The sequence below is a fragment of the Tamandua tetradactyla genome, chromosome 20 (genome assembly GCF_023851605.1).
Source record: "Tamandua tetradactyla isolate mTamTet1 chromosome 20, mTamTet1.pri, whole genome shotgun sequence".
NCBI classification, from domain to species: Eukaryota; Metazoa; Chordata; class Mammalia; order Pilosa; family Myrmecophagidae; genus Tamandua; species Tamandua tetradactyla.
Window position 1 is genome coordinate 56,561,521 of NC_135346.1, and position 19,100 is coordinate 56,580,620.

Genomic DNA, 19,100 nt, shown 5'->3' on the forward strand with positions numbered 1-19,100 from the left:
TGACATGGAGAGAAGTATTCTGACCCCAAAGGGTGTAACAATGACTGGAGACAATGCATGGAAAGCAGCCATTGTGTAATCTGGTACTCAGAAGGCCCTCAGTCCTTGGTAGCTATTTTTATAGCAGGGCCATGGATTGAAACTCAAGAGGAACTGGTGAGGTGAGTGTGACAAGAGCCAGGCCCCTGGAATTAATAGGGTGGTGGGGAGCAAGGGAGTGGAATCACCTCAGGGACACCTCAGGTCCCAGATTTTATTGGTAGCACTTTGGCTGGGGGCAGGGGAGGGGCAACTTGAATGTCCTGAAGGTGCAGCTGGGTCCCAGGACTATTCTGTACTTGGAATTCAATAGATGGTGTTGGGGTGGTATGCCAGTTTGAGTCTGTTGTATACCCCAGAAAAGCCATATTCTTTAATCCTCATTCAATATTGCTGGATGCAATCTCTTTCATTGTTTCCATGGAAATGTGACTCACTCAATTGTGGGTGGTCCCTTTTGATTAGGTGATGTCCATAGAAATGCATCTCTACCCATTCAAGGTGGGGTTGCTTACTAGCGTCCTTTAAAAGGAAACCATTTTGACAAGAGCCAACAGTGCCGACAGAATCTACACAGCCAGAGACCTTTGGAGATGCAGAAGGTAAATGCCTCCAGGGAAGCCTTAGGAAATAAGGAAGAGAAAGCTAGCAGAAGTAGCCATGTGTCTTCCCAGCTGACAGAGGTATTCCGGACCCATCAGCCTTTCTTGAGTGAAGGTAACCCTCTTGTTGGTGCCTTAATTTGGACATTTTCATGGCCTTAGAATTGTAAATTTGCAATTTAATAAATTTCCTTGTTAAAAGCTGTTCCATTTCTGGTATATCACATTCTGGCAGATTTGACAAACAAAAACAGGTGGAATGGCCAGAAAAGACAATGACATGATCCTGGATCTGTTGTGGGGGGTCAGGATGAGCAATGGGGAGTAAGTTTTAGGGACCCACAGTTGGAAGGTCATATCCATTTTTCTATTGTGGTCTATTTTATTCAATAAATACTCATACAGCCACTTCTATATGCTGATTCCTTTATTCAGAACTGCTTTAGGGTAGCTCACATGTCTAAACAAATCATGTATCCATTCATTCATTCAGATAAACATGTCTACCCTGTGGATGGCCCCTCACTGAGGCCAGGAACAGAAGGGTGAAGGAGACAGTCCCACCTTGGGGGGCTCATGGTCTGGTATGAGAAGGAGTGCTAGAGAGTGGCTCTGGGTGGCAGTCCAGAGCCCACTCCTCAGAGATACAGACCTGGGCTTGCTGTGCTACCTCTACCACATACAGACACGTGACCTTGGCTGACACCTCATCTCACTGGCCTTGGTATTCTCATGGGATTGTTGTGCGCAATGAGTGCGAAGTGTCTGAGCAAGTCCTGAACGATATTAAACTCTCAATAAATGTTAATGATGGTGGTGATGATGGTGATGATGGTGATGATGGTGATGATGGTGATGGTGGTGACGATGGTGATGATGGTGATGATGGTGATGGTGGTGACGATGGTGATGATGGTGATGGTGGTGACGATGGTGATGGTGGTGACGATGGTGATGATGGTGATGATGGTGATGGTGGTGATGATGGTGATGGTGGTGACGATGGTGATGATGGTGATGATGGTGATGGTGGTGATGATGGTGATGGTGGTGACGATGGTGATGATGGTGATGATGGTGATGATGAGCAGAGGAAGCAAAGAGAAAAGAAGAAAGCCCTTGGAATGATCCAGAGAAGATCTCCTAGTCTCACCTTCCTAAGAGGATTAAAAAGTGAGTAAAGGCAGCTCTGGCAGAATGGCACGTGCAAAGACCTGGAGATATGATGACGCAGCCTAAAGGACTAGTTGAGTAAAAGACACCTAACTCCATCATCACTTCCTTTTGAAAAGCCAACCTTTTGCTCTCCTGGCAAGCTGCACAGAAGGAGGATTAATCTTTAAGGTCAAATCTTCTAGACAGAACATCATTCACTGAGTCCTGCACAGAAGGACAGATTTTTAGATTTGCTCCCACATAGCTTGAAGCTCACATTCCATCCTCCTCTTGGACTGGGAATGTGGATGAGCCTCCAGCAAATATTGATGCTGCGATATTTGGAGACTGCACAGGATTTTCAGATATTTTCATAATCTTTTTCACGGTTTACACATCGTGCCACCTGTCTTCATCTCCTGAAAAGAAAAAAAAGTTTTTAAAGAAAATGGGGTGGGATGAGGGGAAAGAAAGTCACCCAGCATATTCGTCTGACAGAGATTTACCGCTGAGAAATGGAAATTGAACCCATGCAGAACAGGAAGAATAAATTCTAAGTGTAATAACAGAACTTTGTGTAGATGGCCTGCTTTACAGTGTCCCCAGCACTTCCACATTCCTTGTCTCTTATAAGCCTCACAAGAATCCAATCTTTATATTACAAATGAAGAAAACTGAAGCTCAGAGGGGCTGTGGAAGCTGCACATAACAAAATGATTAAGTGACAGTTCTGTCTCTGAAGGAGAGGAGACCGTGGTTTTACAAAACTCTGGCTTTAGAGCAAGCAAAATATGAATTGTATTAAGTTATTTTATTAAAAGTTTACCTGAGCACCAAAAAATCGTACGGTAGGAGGATGGATCTCTTGTGCCACCCAAAGGAAGCATGGGGTGACCAGGCCCCACATTTCAGCCTTCTGTGGGTACCCCACATGTGTACTTTCTTATTTCTGGACTTCATCTTCCTAATCCCATCTGTTGGCTGGATGACATCAAGGAAGTACTGAAGCCACAATGATGGTAGACACATGGGATAGACACAGCCTGGGGTCTTATGTCACCAGTCAGAAAATAATTAACTTGACCTGAGTTGGATTGGGATAGGAATGGGAAATAAACTTTTATGGTACTTAGCCACTGAAATGTTGAGTTTTATTTGTTACTGCAGCATAGCATAAATTATCCTGGCTAATATATCCCTTTATTGTTCAGAATTTCTCCCTATTTCCAAGGGAAACTCTACTCCTTATGACATGAGGAAAGAAAGACCCAGTAATCATATTCTCCTTGACTCATGCACATTTTACTACTTCTGGCTTCATCTGGGCATTAGAGGGTGTTAGTTCTGCCCGGGCTCTGAGTGAGGGAAAGGTGACGGCTCTACAGTTAAGTTTCTGCATCATCCAAGGCTGTGGTCAGGTTTCTCCTGAACATTGTAGATAGAACACACTCACACAAGTTCTTTCAGAACCATACACTCTGGTCTCATGTGAGGAAAGCACACTTCTCCAACTAATGTGATTCTGACCCACCTTCTTGAGAAAGAACCACTCTGCCATCATTATATTAAAGAATGCTTTTCATCAGAACCACCTGGGGAAGGCAAGCAAAAATGTGAACAAGCACTCTTGGGAATAGTTTACACTTCTCTCATTTATAGGTGGGAACCAAAAGCCCAGAGAAGGGAAGGAAGCTGCCTAAGGACACATAGCCCAGAAGAGAAAAGTAGAATCAAGATTTTTTTTTGTTTTACTTTTAACATACTTCTCTTTATTCTCTACCCCCAAGGGAAGCCCCCAAAGATAGATTTGTCCTAGGAGTTTAATGGTTCATCTAACCTTGATATGGCAAAACAGAATATCCATATTTATTTTTCTATTAAGAACATTGAAACCAACATGGTTTTTGGAATCAACTTGAGGTAGGTTCAAAGTCAAAACATCGTTCTGGAAATGGCAAGTTGTATGACCTTGAATAGGTTCCTTTTCCTCTCTGAACCTCATTTTCCTCATCTGAAGATGGGAGTAATAATTCCTGCTTAGCTGAATTAAATAGCCCATGAAAAAAGTGCCCATCACATTGTAAGGGCTCAAAATATGTGACTTTTTCCACTATATGCAAATCCCTGTGCTCAGGGTTATAGGAAATCACAGAGAGTCATCCTCTCAAGGCATGAGGACAGCAACCCTTAAGAGACAGCACAGGATGGTGGCAAGCGTGGGAGCTCTGGTTCCAGATTATATGGTTTCAAAGCTTGGCTGTGACATTAGGCACATTAATGAAACTTTTTGTGCCTTAGTTTTTGCTCACTTGTCATAACAATAATACCATAAGGCTGTTGAGGGAGATTAAAAGAGTGAGCACATCTGAATCACTTAGCACAGTGCCTGGTATACAGTAAGACCTCCATCTGTGTTATTTTTATCAGCTTTTATTGCATGCTTCTTCTGTGTCAGGCACTGTTTCTTTTCATCTGGTAAATGACATTGTGATAATGCTAGGAAGGTGACATTGTCCTCATTTAGCACATGAAGAAACTTCTAATCACTGTCCAAGGTCATACACCCGGTATGGGAACCATGGGCAGGATTTGAACCCAGGTTTTCCTGGCTCCAAAGCCTGTGCTCTCATTTACTCTGTTAAGCTGCTTTTCTTCAGACCAATGTACATTCCAGATGCACAGGGATACCAGCAAATGAATCAGACATGCTCCTGTGATGCTCTCTGGGGATTCAAACAGCCAAGAAATAGCAAGCATGTCGGGTGCCTGGGGTGAGAAGAGCAAAGGTGGCAGGAAGGAAATCGATGGCAGGCTGGGAAGGGCCTTACGGTCTTGCTGAAGCATTTTACTTTAATCGGAAGGCAAAGGGGAGACCCCAAAGATGATTAAACAAGACAAAACTGGGGCAAATACTTAGTGGAGAACTTCAAAGAAATGCCCCGAAGAACAGCCATGTTAGCTGATTGACAGCCTGTTTGGATTTGAAGCAAGGAAGAGTGGCCTGGACGCCAATGGATAATTGGGGATCCAGGGTTGAAAACACCTTGTTAACATTAAGAGGGGGGATCAGAGAAGTTTAGTGGAGATTAAAGTGAATGTCAGGGTGGATGTGATGCAGGCTGCCTCTTGCTCTCCCTTGAGCACCCTCTGACCCCCACATGTGCCTTTGATAAAGACGTCAAAGAGGAAGACGGAAATCCCTTGATACTGCAAAAAAGGAAAACAAAATGGAAAAAAAATATGTGTATGATAGTTTGAAGCTGTTATGTATCCCAAAGAAGACCATGTTCTCTTCATCTACTCTTGCTGGTATGGACCTGTTGTGGATGGGTTGTTTTGATTAGGGCATTTCAGTTGAGTAGTGCCCCAGGGTGGGTTTTAATCCTCTTACTGGAGTCCTTTACTTTTTCTTTCTTTCTTTTTTTTGCATGGGCAGCCACCAGGAATCCAACCCAGGTCTCCGGCATGATTGGTGAGAACTCTGCCACTGAGCCACCGTTGCACTGCCCTGGAGTCCTTTAAATGAGGATAAAGTACACCTAGAAAACCCAGAGATGCGAAGAAACAAAGATACACCCCAAAAAGCTAAGAGAGACAGAAGCTAAAAGAGAGAAACATGCAGAAGCTCAGAGAGGAAGCCACCGAAGCCAGAAGCTGGAAGCAACACAATCCAGGAGAGAAGGACCAGCAGACACCAGCCATGTGTTTTACCATACGACAGATGTGTCCATGATGCTGGCAGGTATCAGATGCTGGAGAAGGTATCGTCCTGTTGATGCCTTAATTAGGACATTTTTCATGGCTTCAGAACTGTAAACTTGAAAGTTAATAAATTCCTATTATAAAAACCAATCCACTTCTGATATACTGCATTTTGGAAGTTTTAGCAAACCAAAACAACATGGGAATTACATTTCTAACATGAATTGGCATTTTATGTCCTAAAGCTCTTTTGGAGAATAAAGAATTAAAAGTCAGGTCTTTGGGCTTCTTTATTTTTGTAAACACTCCTATTACAACTGTGCTTCTTGTCTGCCTTAGATTCATCCAGTCCCAGAGACAGGTTAGAATGGGCCCTGCGGTTGTGTTGTTATGTCAGTGACACAACAGGAGTTTGGACCCTCCTGGGAAGAACCCAGCTGCCATGTAGACTTGCATTCCTGTCTCCTTGCTGCATCTCACTTTGGTCCGAGCAGGACACTGAATTGGCAGTCCTGCCCCAGAGAGCTCAGACCCAGGACATTGGGGTATTTCCCTGGAGTAGACAAAGCCATGGAACCACGAAAGAACCTACATCATGGTTCAGGAGTGCAGCCAGAGATGTAGAAGCAGCAGATACAAGTAGAGAGACTTGTTATAAACAGGCATTCATCCCCATGTCAGAAGCCAGAAAGGTGAGATAACAAAGCACAGAATGAAAGGGTAGGTCAGAGTTACAAAAGGGTATCATGGGCTGGTTAAGTGCTTCTAAGGCCTTTCTTCGCTATTTCAATCAGCTGTTACTGTGTTAAAAACCACCTCAAAACTCAGTGGCTTAAGATAATAATTACTTAACTGTTTCTCATGCCTGTAGGTGTACTAGAGGTTCGCTCTTCTAGGTTAGGCTTGGTTGGGGTGTCTCTGCTCTTCACAGGGCAGTGGCAGAGATGCAAGAGGACATGCCCTGATGCACGAACACATTCCAAGCCATTGACTGTGTCATGTCTATTAACATTCCATTGGCCAAAGTAAGTCATGACATGACCAAGCCCAAGGTCAAAGGAGTGGAGAAGGACATTTCCCTTCACTGGGAGACTGTAAATTCATATGGCAGAGGGTATGGAGACAGGAGGGGTGAACAATTGGGGCCGAACTACCAGCATGGCCTCGGATAGGACCTGCAGGTCTAGGGACCTGGCAGACTTCTGAAAACACAACAACAACAACGCATATATATATTGCTTTACTTTTTGTTTGTTTATCAATTGTACTAGTTTCCTAGGGCTGCCATAAAAATTATCACAAACAGAGTGGCTTAAAACAATAGAAATTTATTTTCTCATCGTTTTAGAGTCTGGAAGTCCAAAAATCAAAGCGTTGTAAGAGCCATGCCTCCTCCAGAGGGTCTAGGGGAGAAACTTCCTTTGCCTCTTCCTGCTGGTGGTGGCTGGCAGTGCTTGTATCCCATGGCTTATAGCTGCGCAACTCCAGTCTCTATCTTTGTCTTCACATGGCCTTCTCCTCTGTGTGTCTATGTCCTAATTTCCCTCTTTTTGTGAGGACACCACCAGCCATATTGGATTAGGCCCCATCTCTATCCAGTTTGACCTCACCTTAACTTGTTTATGTCTGCACAGAGCCTATTCCAAATGAATTCACATTCACAAGTTCTGGGAGTTAGGATTTCAATATATCTTTGGGGAGACAATTCAACCTGCAACACCAATCTACCCTGGTGATTTCACCCATCCTTGAATAGAATGCATTTACTCAGATTTTGATTATCAGCCTCCACTGAACTTTATTTTTGTGTTGTCTTCACGTGATGTTATTTGTGGAGTGTGGTCAGGATGAAGGAAATTATCACCTGACCCTTTAGGTATAGGGTGTGTAACTAAGTAATTAGAATTTAAGGGATAATTTTGATTACTGAATCATGATATAAGTATTCCTTTTTGCTTTCCTTTATATTGGAGTGGACAGAGGGGAATACCTGAAATCCCTAAACTAGAATTCAGCTGCTGTGATATCTGAAATGACTGTAAAAGGCCTTATCCTGTGCCTTTGTGATTGTGAGAGCTGTTATTCCCTTTATCTGGTCATTTTCTTGTAGGGCAAAGGCCCTAATGCTAAAGTAGAATTTGAAGTCAGCCATTAACTAGTTCCAGCCCCTTAGATTTGTGCATTGTGTCAGCTAGACTCTGCAATTGAAAGGATAATTTGTCTCCCTTCCTTTCAGTTTATACCTTTAGTTTTGAAATGATAATTTGCCTACCCTCTTTTCTGCCTAATGTTTTCCTATTAAAGTGATAACTCTGTCTCCTTTTCTGCTTAGAATTTGTTATTTGAAATTATAGTGACCACATCTCCCCTTGCTAAAACCCATAAAAACCTTCAACCCCCTAAACTCAGGGAGATAGATTTTGGGCCATTAGCCATCTGCCCTCCTACTACATGCCTAGTAATAAACTCTTTCTCTCTTTGAAATGCCAGTGCCTCAGGAATTGGTCATTAGAGCACATTGGGCAAAAGAATCCCCAACTTTGTCTGGTAACAGCTGCAGAGATCAGAAAAAAGCTCCAGTTCATGGCATCCCCATCACCCGCCACAACTCCAGGGAATATTGCCCAGACAGATCCCCAGAAGTGAGGTACTCATCCATGTGTGTATTCATTCATTCCCTCACTTGGTCAAGCCATCATTTTCTGTTGCAGGCACTCTTCTAGAGGCTGGGTATGGCAGGGAACCAGGCACAGTCTCTATCTCATGCAGTGCATATTCTAATGGAGGGAGAGAGACAAAAAAATAAACATGTAAACAAATACACAAAGAATCGGATCTCAGATTCTGGCAAGTGCTATGAATTTTTGAAAAGGAGGGAAGTATAATAGAGAATGTATGTCCATGGGGGTGCATGGGGTAGTGCTACTTTGGATGTGGGCAAGGCCAGGTCTTACAAGGAGACATTTGAAATGAGGCCTAGAAGCAGCCAAACAAGCCAGCCTGGGGAAAGGCTGCCCCAGAAAAGGACTAGTGAGCAAACTTATGAAGTGGGAATGAGTATATTGTGTCTGAGGAATAAAAGATGGTTAGGGTAGCCAAAGAGCAATAATAAAAGAGAGAGTGATGAGAAGTAGAGTTTGAGGCACAGGCCAGATGCACAAAGGAGTGTCTTTCAAAGGTATCCAGCAGGGGTAAGACATGGTGATTTACATTCGTAAAGGGCATCTCTGCTAGGTTAAAAATGAATTGAAATGAAGCCTTTAGTGTAACTGCAGAAACCAGCTTGGGGAGTATTATAGCAATCCAGGTTTATTACAGCAAACTCCAAAATTTCAGTGGTTTAACAAAAAGTCTAATTGATGGTGATGGGAGCTCTGTTCCATTCCATCATTTACGGCCCAAGCTAATGGAGCTGTTGTTTTTTAATCTCCAACTTGTTTTTTCCAAGGCACCGTGATAGTCAACAATCAGCAGCCGACATGGAGAGAGAGAACCAGAGACCCTGTGCAGGAGGCTTTAGTAGCCCACATTCAATTGGTCAGAGCTCAGTACTCTGGCCATACCTAACTGCAAGGGAAACTGGAAAATGTAGTCCCTGGTGGGGCAGTCACTCCCCAGAAATAACTAACTTTGGAAAGGGAGTATGAATCTTTGGTGAACAGTTACTATCTCTGCTGCAAGTTGCCCTTCTGGTGAGCAAATATATCCACGTACTGTGCAGCCCTCTCCATCAGGCTCAGATGTGGATATTTTGCATATTGGCCCATGAACCTTAATTCAGTTTATCTGCCTTTACCCACCATACCCAATATATAATAATGGAAGGGGCACTGGGGAAGCATTTATTTATTTATTTACAGTCTGTAGCAATTATGATATCCCATTGGGTAGGCAACATGCGTCCCTACAGTCTGGCAGTGGTGGAAATTCCTTGTCTAAAACCTAATTCTGCTCTGGGGAGAATGCCCTTGTCCACTGTCCTCCTTAGCCCTTGCCTATTATCCCCCTTGGCCATATCTGAAGTGGGCATTGGTGAGAATATGCTTCTTGGAGACTGGCCAGTTTTTCAGTCCACTTCCTGCCCATGCACTCCGGGGAGCCCCAGGGACTTTTGCTGTTGTTGTTCTTTGCAAAGACCAAACCTTCACAGATTGCTTTTTGTTTGCTTTGATTTGTTGTTTCTTGTTGATTTAGTCTCATTTCTTTGGCATTACAGTTCCATCAAAAACGCAGCAGGGAGCAGTGCAACGGTGGCTAGCTGGCAGAATTCTTGCCTCTCATGCCAGAGACCTGGGTTCAATTCCTGGAGCTTGCCCATGTCAAATCCCACCCCACCCCCCAAAACAAACAAAAAACAGTAGGTTTCTATGATGGTTAGGTTCTGGCGTCAGCTTGGCCAAATGATGATGCCCAGTTTTCTGGTCAGTCACATACTGGCCTGACTGTTGTTACAAGGATAATCTGTGGCTGTTTGGTAAACAGGAAGGCTGCTGTATTAAGTCATCAGTCAGCTGATTGCATCTGTGGCTGATTACACCTCATTACATTCTGTTACTAAGTGTGTCCCCCACAATGAGATAATCCAATCAGTTGAAGGCTTTTAAGGAAGAAGAGAGATTCTTTCACTACTTCTTCAGCCAGAAAACCTCTCCTATGGATTTCCTTCAGACCCTTCCTCAGAGCCACCAGCTTCACAGCCTGGCCTACGGATTTTGGATTCTTACATTCCCACGGTTGCATGAGACACCCTTATAAATCTCATATTTACAGATCTTTCCTGTTGGTTCTATTTCTCTAGAGAACCCTGACTAACACAGCTTCTAAGCCATTTTCTTCCATTCAGTTCCATATCCCAGTTGACACACCCAAAGTTTTCTTAGATGTAATTCTCAACCCTGACTTATTTCATTGTTGCCTCACCTCCATTCTTTCTTCTCCCAATTTAAAGGCAACTACCTTGAGGCCTTCAAGCTTGGATGGGAAGACCATGCCCTTAATCTTCTCTTTTGCCCTTGATGGCTCTGTTGCAGAATAAGGGAGTTGGATGAGAGCTGTGGTTTCCAACTTTTTGGCATAGACCACTTCTGTAGGAGACAAAAAGTGTAATCACAGCTGTAAAAGGGAAAGCAGGAGACTGCAGTACCCAGGAATTCAAGATGGAAGAGAGCTTCTTGAAGGATATAGAGCCAATGGAGTTAAATACTCCCAAGCCAATCTTTGGCTTCTTTGGGGGGAACAGAGCTGGCATATGATGGAAGGGGATGTTAGAGTATCACTGAGGCAGTAGATCTGAGGACCAAGCATTGTGGTTCCTCAACCTCTAAGAGTATGTCCTAAATGTGGCTTGGAGACCCTTGTGGTGGCAAGCCAATTTTAGGTGGTATGCTTGGAAGAGTGGTGGGGCTCAATGAAGTCTGGCAAGATTTATGGCATGACCTGAAATGTTATTTCAGAAGCAGCCTCTACATTGATACAAAGCAGAGAACTGGGAAAGCTTAGAAGAAGGGAGAGACTTTAAGGGAATGAGAGACAAGGGAAAGATTCTTTTGAGCATCTCTTTGACTCAGCAGTGTGAAGAAATCTTTCAGAAGTGGAAGATGGAGAATCTGGGACCAAGGATATTAATGTATTTTCTTTTCTAATTATCTTTGATGCAGATGTGAAGAGATGGCTAAGATTTGTACTTCCTTCTCATGGTGTACTGCTGTTGTTGGGAAGTGACTGCCCAGCCAAGAATGACATTTACCCAACCCCTTGAATGTAGGAAGGACCATACAGCTATTTGGAACCCAATTGTTGAGATGATCGTGTGTAAAGAAAGAGGGGAAGTGCTTGGAATGGCCATGCCTAGTCAGGAACATCTCTATTGGACTTTGCATGAACAACAATTTAAGAAATAAAATAAACTTTCATTGTGTGTAGTTACTGAAGTTTGAAGGTTATTTGTTACAGCAGCTAGTATTACTTAGCCTGACAAATGCAGCAAGTGATGCTGCCTCTCCATTTTCCATGGTGGTGTTAAGAGTCCTTAAAAATTGTTTTAATGAAAAGATAATCATATTTAGAAAATAATGGTAAATGAATAATAGTACACATGTACACAATAATACAAAAATTGTTCTTAAGTGGCCAAGTGTGGGAAACACTTGTCTGTAGCAAGCACAGATGATCTCACGTCAACTCCAAGGAAATGGGAGAGAATTAGAGATTAGAGAATTACGAGAAGGAAACAGTAATAAATAGTATGAAATCCCACTAAATATTCCTTGGCACCCGATAGCAGGAAATGCAGGTGGTGCAAGATCAGGAGGATGTTCCAACAATATGGTGATAATTAATCTCAGGATTTCACAGCTTATAGGAAAAGTCACATACCACCAATGTTCCTGTTTCTCCACAAATTCTCTAACACTTGTAATTTTCCAGTGCATTCATAGTAGTAGTCATTCTAGTAGGCAGTGGTTTCTCACTGCAGTTTTTATTTGCATTTCCCTAATGCCTAATTATGTTGAGAATCATTTCATGTGCTTTTTGTCCATTTATATATTTTTTGAGAAAAATCTATTCAAGACTTTTACCCATTTTATAATTGTTCATTTTTTTCCTTTTCGTTGTTGAGTTGAAGGATTTCTTTATATATTCTAGATATTAAATCCTTGTTGGATATGTGGTTTCACATTGTGTAAGCTATAGTTTTACTTTAATGATAAGGTCCTTTGAGGCACAAAAGTTTTTAATTATTAGGAGGTCTCACATATATATATATATATATATATATATATATATATTTCTTTTGTTGCTAATACTTTGGGTATAAAATCTAAGAAATCATTGCCTAAAATCTAAGAAATGTAAGACTTTTTAAATATTTTGTCCTAGACATTATATAGTTCTGGCTCTTACGCTTAAGTCTTTGATACATTTTGAGTCTATTTTTATAATATGGTGTGAGGTAGGCATCCAACTTGGAGATCCAGTTTCTTCAGTAGTCTTTGTTGAAGAGTCCATTCCTTTCTAATTGAATGGGATTGGCACCCTCATCACAAATCAGTTAGCCATTAATGTGAGGATTGACTTTTGAACTCTCGGCTTGATCCATTGGTCTGTATGTCTGTTTCCGTGCCACTATCAAAGCTTTTTTCTTTATTACTCTAGCTTTATTATAAGTTTTAAGATCAGGAGGTGTGAGTCCTCCAACTTTCTTCTTTTTTTAAAGATGGATTTGACTGTTTGTGGCTCCTTATGATTCCATATGAATTTGGTGATAGGTTTTTCCATTTCTGTAAAGAAGCTGTTGGAATTTCTATTGAAGCTATAAATTTCTTTGGGTAGAACTGACATTTTAACAATATGTGGCCTTCCAATTATATGAACATGGAATACTCTTCCATTTATTTAAGTCTTTGATTTCTTTTAGCAATGTTTTGTAGTTTTCTCTGCATAAGACCTTTGCATCCTTGATTTAATTTATTCATAGATTCTTTTAGTTGCTATTGCAAATGGATTTTTTACTTGATTTCTTCTTCTGATTGTTTTTTGCTCGTGTATAGAAACACTACTGATTTTGCGGTATTGATTTTGTATCCTGTTACTTTGATGCATTCATTTATTTATTCTAGGAGCTTCACTGTGGATTTTTCAGGGTTTACTGTATATAATATCATATTGTCTGCAAATACAGAGAATTTTACGTCTTCCCTCCCAAATCGGATGTTTTTTCTTCCTTTTTCTTGCCTGATTGCTCTGGCTAGAACTTCTCATACAATGTTTAATTACTGTAGTGACAGTGGGCATCCTTGTTTTGTCCCTGATCTTGGCAATCTTTCAGTCTTTCACCATTAAGTATGACACTAGCTGTGGGTTTTTCTTATATGTATCATGTTGAGGAAGTTTCCTTTTATTCCTAGTTTTCTAAGTGTTTTTTTTTAAATCAAGAAAGTGTGTTGGATTTTGTCAAATGCATCAGTTGAGATGATCATGTGTTTTTCCTTTTTTAATCTGTTGTAGTGTATTGCATTAGTTGTTTTTCTTATGTTGGACTACCTTTGCATCCCACTAATAATTCTCACTTGATCATGGTGTATAGTTCTTTTAATGTACTGTGGATTTAACTTGCTCATATATTTTTGAGGATTTTTGTAACTATATTCATAACAGATGTTACTTTGTAATTTTCTTTTCTTGTGGTATCTTTACCTGGCTTTATTATAATGGTGATGCTGGTCTCATAGAATGAGTTAGGAAGTGTTCCTTTCCCTTTTTTTAATTTTTTGCAAGAGTTTGAGCAGGATTTAATTAGTTTTTCTTGGAATATTTGGTAAAATTCTCCTGTGAATCCTCTGGTTATGGACTTTTCTTCATAGAATTTTTTTGCTTGCTGATCCACTTTCTTTATCAGTTATTGGTTTGCTGACTTTTTAAAATTTCTTCTTGAGTTAGTGTAGTTTGTTTGTGTCTAGAAATTTATCAATTTCATCAAGTTATCTAATTTGTTGGTGTACAGTTGCTCACATTATCCTTATACAGTCTTTTTCATTTCAGTAGGATTGGTAGTGATGCCCTCCTTTTCATTTCCAGTTTTAGCTATTTGCGTCCTCTCTCTGTTTCTCTTCATCAGTTTCTAGTAAAGATTTGTAGATTTTATTGATTTTTTAAAGAACCAAATGTTTTTTACTCTCTATTGCATTTATCTCCAATCTAATCTTATTTATTTACTTCCTTCTGCTTGCTTTGAATTTAGTATGCTCTTCTTTTTCTAGTTCTTCCAGTTTTGAAGTCAGATCTCTGATTTGAAATATTTCTTCTTCTTTAATGTGAACATCTAGTGCTATAAATTTCCCTGTCAGTATTGCCTTTGAGACATCCACTAAGTTTTTGTTTACTTTATTTCCATTTTCATTTGCCTCAAGATATGTCCTAGTTTCCCTTGTGATTTACTCCTTGACCCACTGGTTTTTTTAAGAGTATGTTGTTGAATTCCCACATATTTGTGGATTTTCCATTTCTCCCTGTTATTTATTTATTTGACTGGGTACAGTAGACTTTATCGATGGCGCATGACATGGTAGGGATCTCAGCCCCTCTCCTTCCTCAGGGGGCCTCGGATGGAAATGTGGAGGATTGGCGATTCTCAGTATCGGTGGACTGATTTGGGGCTAGGGCTCCCCAGCAGCTGATGCCTTTCTCTTCCTCTCATGACATTGCTGGGACTCCCTTACAACATGTTGATTTTCTCTTGCAACTGTCAGAGCTCTTTCCTTGTTCTTTGCTGTCAACAGTTTGATCCATATGTGATGGGGTGTACTTCTCTTCAAGTTTATCCTGTTTGGTGTTCTCTGGGCTTCTTGCATAGCCATATTCATGTCTTTGCTAAGTTTGTAACTTTTTGGCATTATTTTTTGGAATAGTCCTTCTTCCCCTTTCTTTTTCTCCTTCCGGGACTCTTGTAGTGTATATATCGGTGTCCTTGATGGTGTCCCAGGGGTCACTTGGGGCATTTTATATAAAAATATTCTTTCTGCTCCTCAGCCTGACTCATTTGGAAGTGCTTATCTTCAAGTTTATGGATTCTTTCTTCTTCCAGCTCCAATCTGCTCTTGAAATTCTCCTGGGCATTTTTCATTTCAGTTACTGCGGTCTTCAACTCCGGTAGTTCTGTTTGGTTCCTTTTGAAGATGGATCTCTTTGTTGAGAGGCTCATCTTGTTCCTTCATTGTTTTCCTGAAACAATGACTTTCTCTGAATTTTCTTACTCCTTTACCATATTGACTGTTTTCCTGACATCCTTTAGCTCTTTCTCTGTATATTCTTTTATTTCCATTTTTTAAAATGATCTTTGTCCAATATCTTCACAATCTGGTCTTCATTGTTTTCTGGACTTCCTTTGGATGTACCATCATTTTCTGTTTCTTTGTTGTTCTGCAATCTTTGTTTGCATGCTGTGCCTGTTGGTATTTTAAAATGTTACCTCAAGGATTTATTCCCTGAGATGTCTGTTTCTTGAGTTTTTATCCAGCTAATGATAATACAGAGATATTCTTTTGTGTTAGGAGCTAACAAAACCAAGCAAACCTAAGTAAAAAAACACCTTTCACAGTCTTTGCAAATCAGTTTGGCATTGGCTGATGCTTTCCTTCAGAGGTCAGCCTTCCTATCAGCAAGGTCAGCACAAAGCAAATGCAAAAGTCAGGACCCTCCCCGACTTCTCTGGGCCTGGTTCTTTTCCTGGACTTGTGTTTGCTAGTTGCTTAGGAGCTCCTCTATTTACACAAATTTGAATGCCCCCTCTACTTCCCAGGAAATAGAACTTCTCCGTTTCCAAGATGTTCCACTGCAGATTTAGAGCAGCGGGCAGCTCTTTACCCCAGGCCTCCCACTTCAGTTGTGTCTTGCACTGCTTTCATAGTCTCAAGCTGCTTTTGTCTGGCGGACAAATTATGGTGGGAGTGGGGATGCGGGTGGGGTGCATGCTGGAGAGGAGTTTTCCAGGTTAGCCATTCCCACCTGGTACAGAGCCAGGGCACCACAAAGACGGTGACGGCTGGCTCCAGACTGCCCCAGTGAGGGAGTGAGGGAGGGGCCTGGAAGGATACCAGGAGCCTTTTCCCCAGCTCTTCAAAGCCAGGCTTTCTTCAACTGTCCTCTGCAGCTCTGAGGAAGGATAGCGCCTTTAAGTCTCTTCTGCTGCCTTTGTCCAGGGCATGTTGGAGCCACGTCCACCCTCAAAGCCAGGCGGCTAGTGATCCGAAGTAGTTGATCAAGAGCAGCCATCAGCAATTGCACAATTATTACCACCACCGCCGACCCCACCCACCCCCACCTGGCCAGAACTAAATTTTTAAATGTCTCTTTCTGGCTATGTCAGGGGCGGGACCACAATGTTGCCTGTAACAAGAGTGGAAGAAGGTCGGCTGTTACTGTAGAGAGTGTAATTCACCAGTATTTACTGTAAATTACCTGCTTCTTGCTCCTGAGCTTCCCTGGATGTTACGTCATGTTCTACTCCACTTCAGAGTTTTGAAATTGTTGATTCAGAAACTACTGATAAAGGGATTGATTTCTGGAGCCTCCTACTCCACCATCTTCCCCCAATTCCCCTAATGCATGTACTCCAATTCCCTAAGCCTATGCTTTCAAGTACATCTGCCTCCTCAAACGTCATCCTGCAGGGCACTAGTCCCCTTTCTGGTCTCTCCACCCTCTTTCTCTGCCCCAACAAAACTCCAGTCCTCAGTAGATTACCCAGGGGCCCCTATCTCTGGTGCATCTGACCTGTGGCTTGTCTACACCTCGACAGTTCTCTCTGTCTTGAGTTCCTGTCTGTCTTACTGCTGACGAGGAAGTTATAAGAATGCACAGAGCCTGGTATATTACAAACACCTAGTGCATCCTAATCCCCTTTTCCTCTGACCTTCTTATCTCAAAGTAGTGAAAAGCTCTTTAACCTAATCATAAAAAGCATGCCTTTGAGACCTGTAAGCCTTTATTATTTTTTCTCTTGTCAGAGCTTTAGCTTATTTGACATAACATTTTGGCAATCAAATGCTACACATAATCTGTCTTGTGCATGAAGTCTGTATCCCCTGAAGCCTGAGGAGGGAAAAATGCCATCGTATGATCATTTCATTATGTAACGATTCACACAATACCCCGGAGGAAAGGGCTCGAGGAGAAAGATAAAAATACATTCTGAGATAAAAACTGCTGCTGTCTCCTTTTTCTCCATTATTTCCAATCTAGACATGCCAAAGTGAGTAATTAAAAGAAAAATCTGGCTTTATTTAAAGTTGAACTTGAATAACAACCAAGAAGTACCAATTTTAATAGCATGACATGCAAGTGGATGTGTTAGATTCTGTCACCAAGTGCCTCATATTCCAAACGACTTCCCCACAAATTCTAGACTTAGTATTTAGGCATGTGCAAGTTGTTTTTAGTTTTCTCTTTCTTCTTTGTGCCAAAAGGATGAAAAAAAATCTAGCTTGGCTTATAAACTGTCTTTCACCTTCTCCACTATGCAAACAGCCTTAGATGACACACAAAGTCAAGCACTAGCTGATTTTGTGAGCTAGAGTGAGAGTCAGGTATGTATACACATGGACAGACGCCCAGATATGCCTCTGTAGGTAGTAGGTGTGTGTGTGTGCATGAGAGAAATATAGACAGACAGACACACAGAAAGAGAGAAACATAGCCTCAGAGCCAGAATCACTGCTGCAACATTATCTAATGGATAAATAATGCATTAAAAAAGGGCATACTGCTCTTGAAGGTATGCTGGTTTGGAACTATTATGTACCCCACAAAAGGCTATGTTCCTTTAATTCATCCCCATGAGGGCCGACCTATTATGGGACTTTTTGGCTCAATTGAGAAATGACCCAGCCCATTCAAGGTGGATATCAATCCCCTTATTGGGGTCCTTTGTGAGGAGTAAAGAGAGAAATGCCCAGAGACATTTGGAGAGAGCTTTTGAAACCAAAACTCAGGAGAGAAGTATAAGCAAACATTGTCATTGCCTTCCCTAATGACAGGAGCCTCAGAGGCCTTTCCTCAGAGAATGTATCTTCCTCTTACAATTAATTTGGACAATTTCTTGTCCTTAGAACTATATGTTTGTAACCTAATAAATCCCCACCGTAAGAGCCAACCCATTGCTGGTATATTGCATTCTATGGTTAGGTCAGCGTATTCAGGATGGCTGAAGAGGGCATACTTTTAGAGATTGTGTTCCAACAACTTCCCTTGTTTCTTGTTTATATGTGTATGTGTGTGTGCCTATTAAGTACACCTTCTGTAACGGATGCAGGTGGGTGATAAGCATTAAGAAAAACATAATTCCACCCTCTAGAAGTTACCAGTCTAGGGGAGTAGAAGACAGGCGTAAAAACAAGTCACTATATTTCAGACATTGCCAACTCAACTTTCAAAGGGACCAAGCAGGTTGGTGTGAGGGGATGAAGTGAACTGAGTGGAGCCACCTGAAAAATCAGAGTACACGTATTTCATCTAAAAGGGGAACCAGAACTTGGCTCTACCTGATTGTTGGCTTGCAATAAAGCAGCCTAGGCTTGCCAGATCTTCAGACTTCCAAAGAGCAATCCAAATGTTGTTTGTATGTGTATAACATTTCCTAATATTGACACTTTTTAAATACTTCCATTTAAAAAATTCAGTGCTCAGGCCAAATGTAATGTAAGTGAGGCCAGATTCAGTTGATGTTGTCAACTCTGATAGCATAAAATGTGAAAAGCAGAAAAAAAGGGTAGAAGAGAAAGAGAGAGAGGAGAGAGAATGAGAGAATCTATAGGGAGAAGGAGAATTTCATAGAGTGGGTGATATCTAAATTGGATTCTTGAAAAATGAATTTGCAAAGCAGAAAAGTAGAGAGAAAGGCATTTCTGTTACTAGAAACAGTGAAGCAAAATGATATCTGTGTTTGAGGAAGAGTCACAATTATTCCGAGACTGAAGCAGAAAATATGTGGATTTTCTGGATATAAGACTGAAGTTGTATGTTGAAACTAAAATGTTATGAGTCTTGAATGTCTGGGCAAGGATGTTGTTTTTAAGGCAGTGGGAAGACCTCCTGTATTTGTAATTA

General features: G+C 41.4%; 1 protein-coding gene across 7 annotated transcripts in view; it reads right to left on the bottom strand.

The window, feature by feature from the left end:
- Positions 1-1,064: 1,064 nt before the first annotated feature.
- The window catches only part of LOC143664137 (uncharacterized), an 81,008-nt gene continuing 62,972 nt past the window's right edge, over positions 1,065-19,100 (bottom strand). For 3 of the 7 annotated variants that reach the window (XR_013166342.1, XR_013166338.1, XM_077137683.1), the window contains one exon: positions 8,140-8,275. Coding sequence is in view for 2 of the 7 variants with exons in the window: in XM_077137683.1 (XP_076993798.1) it covers positions 8,260-8,275 (16 nt within the window). In the remaining 5 variants the exon portion in view is untranslated. Of the gene's footprint in view, positions 2,216-2,622; positions 2,881-8,139; positions 8,276-19,100 lie in introns of those variants that run through there. The other 4 variants (XR_013166339.1, XR_013166337.1, XR_013166340.1 and 1 more) reach the window with 2 other exon arrangements.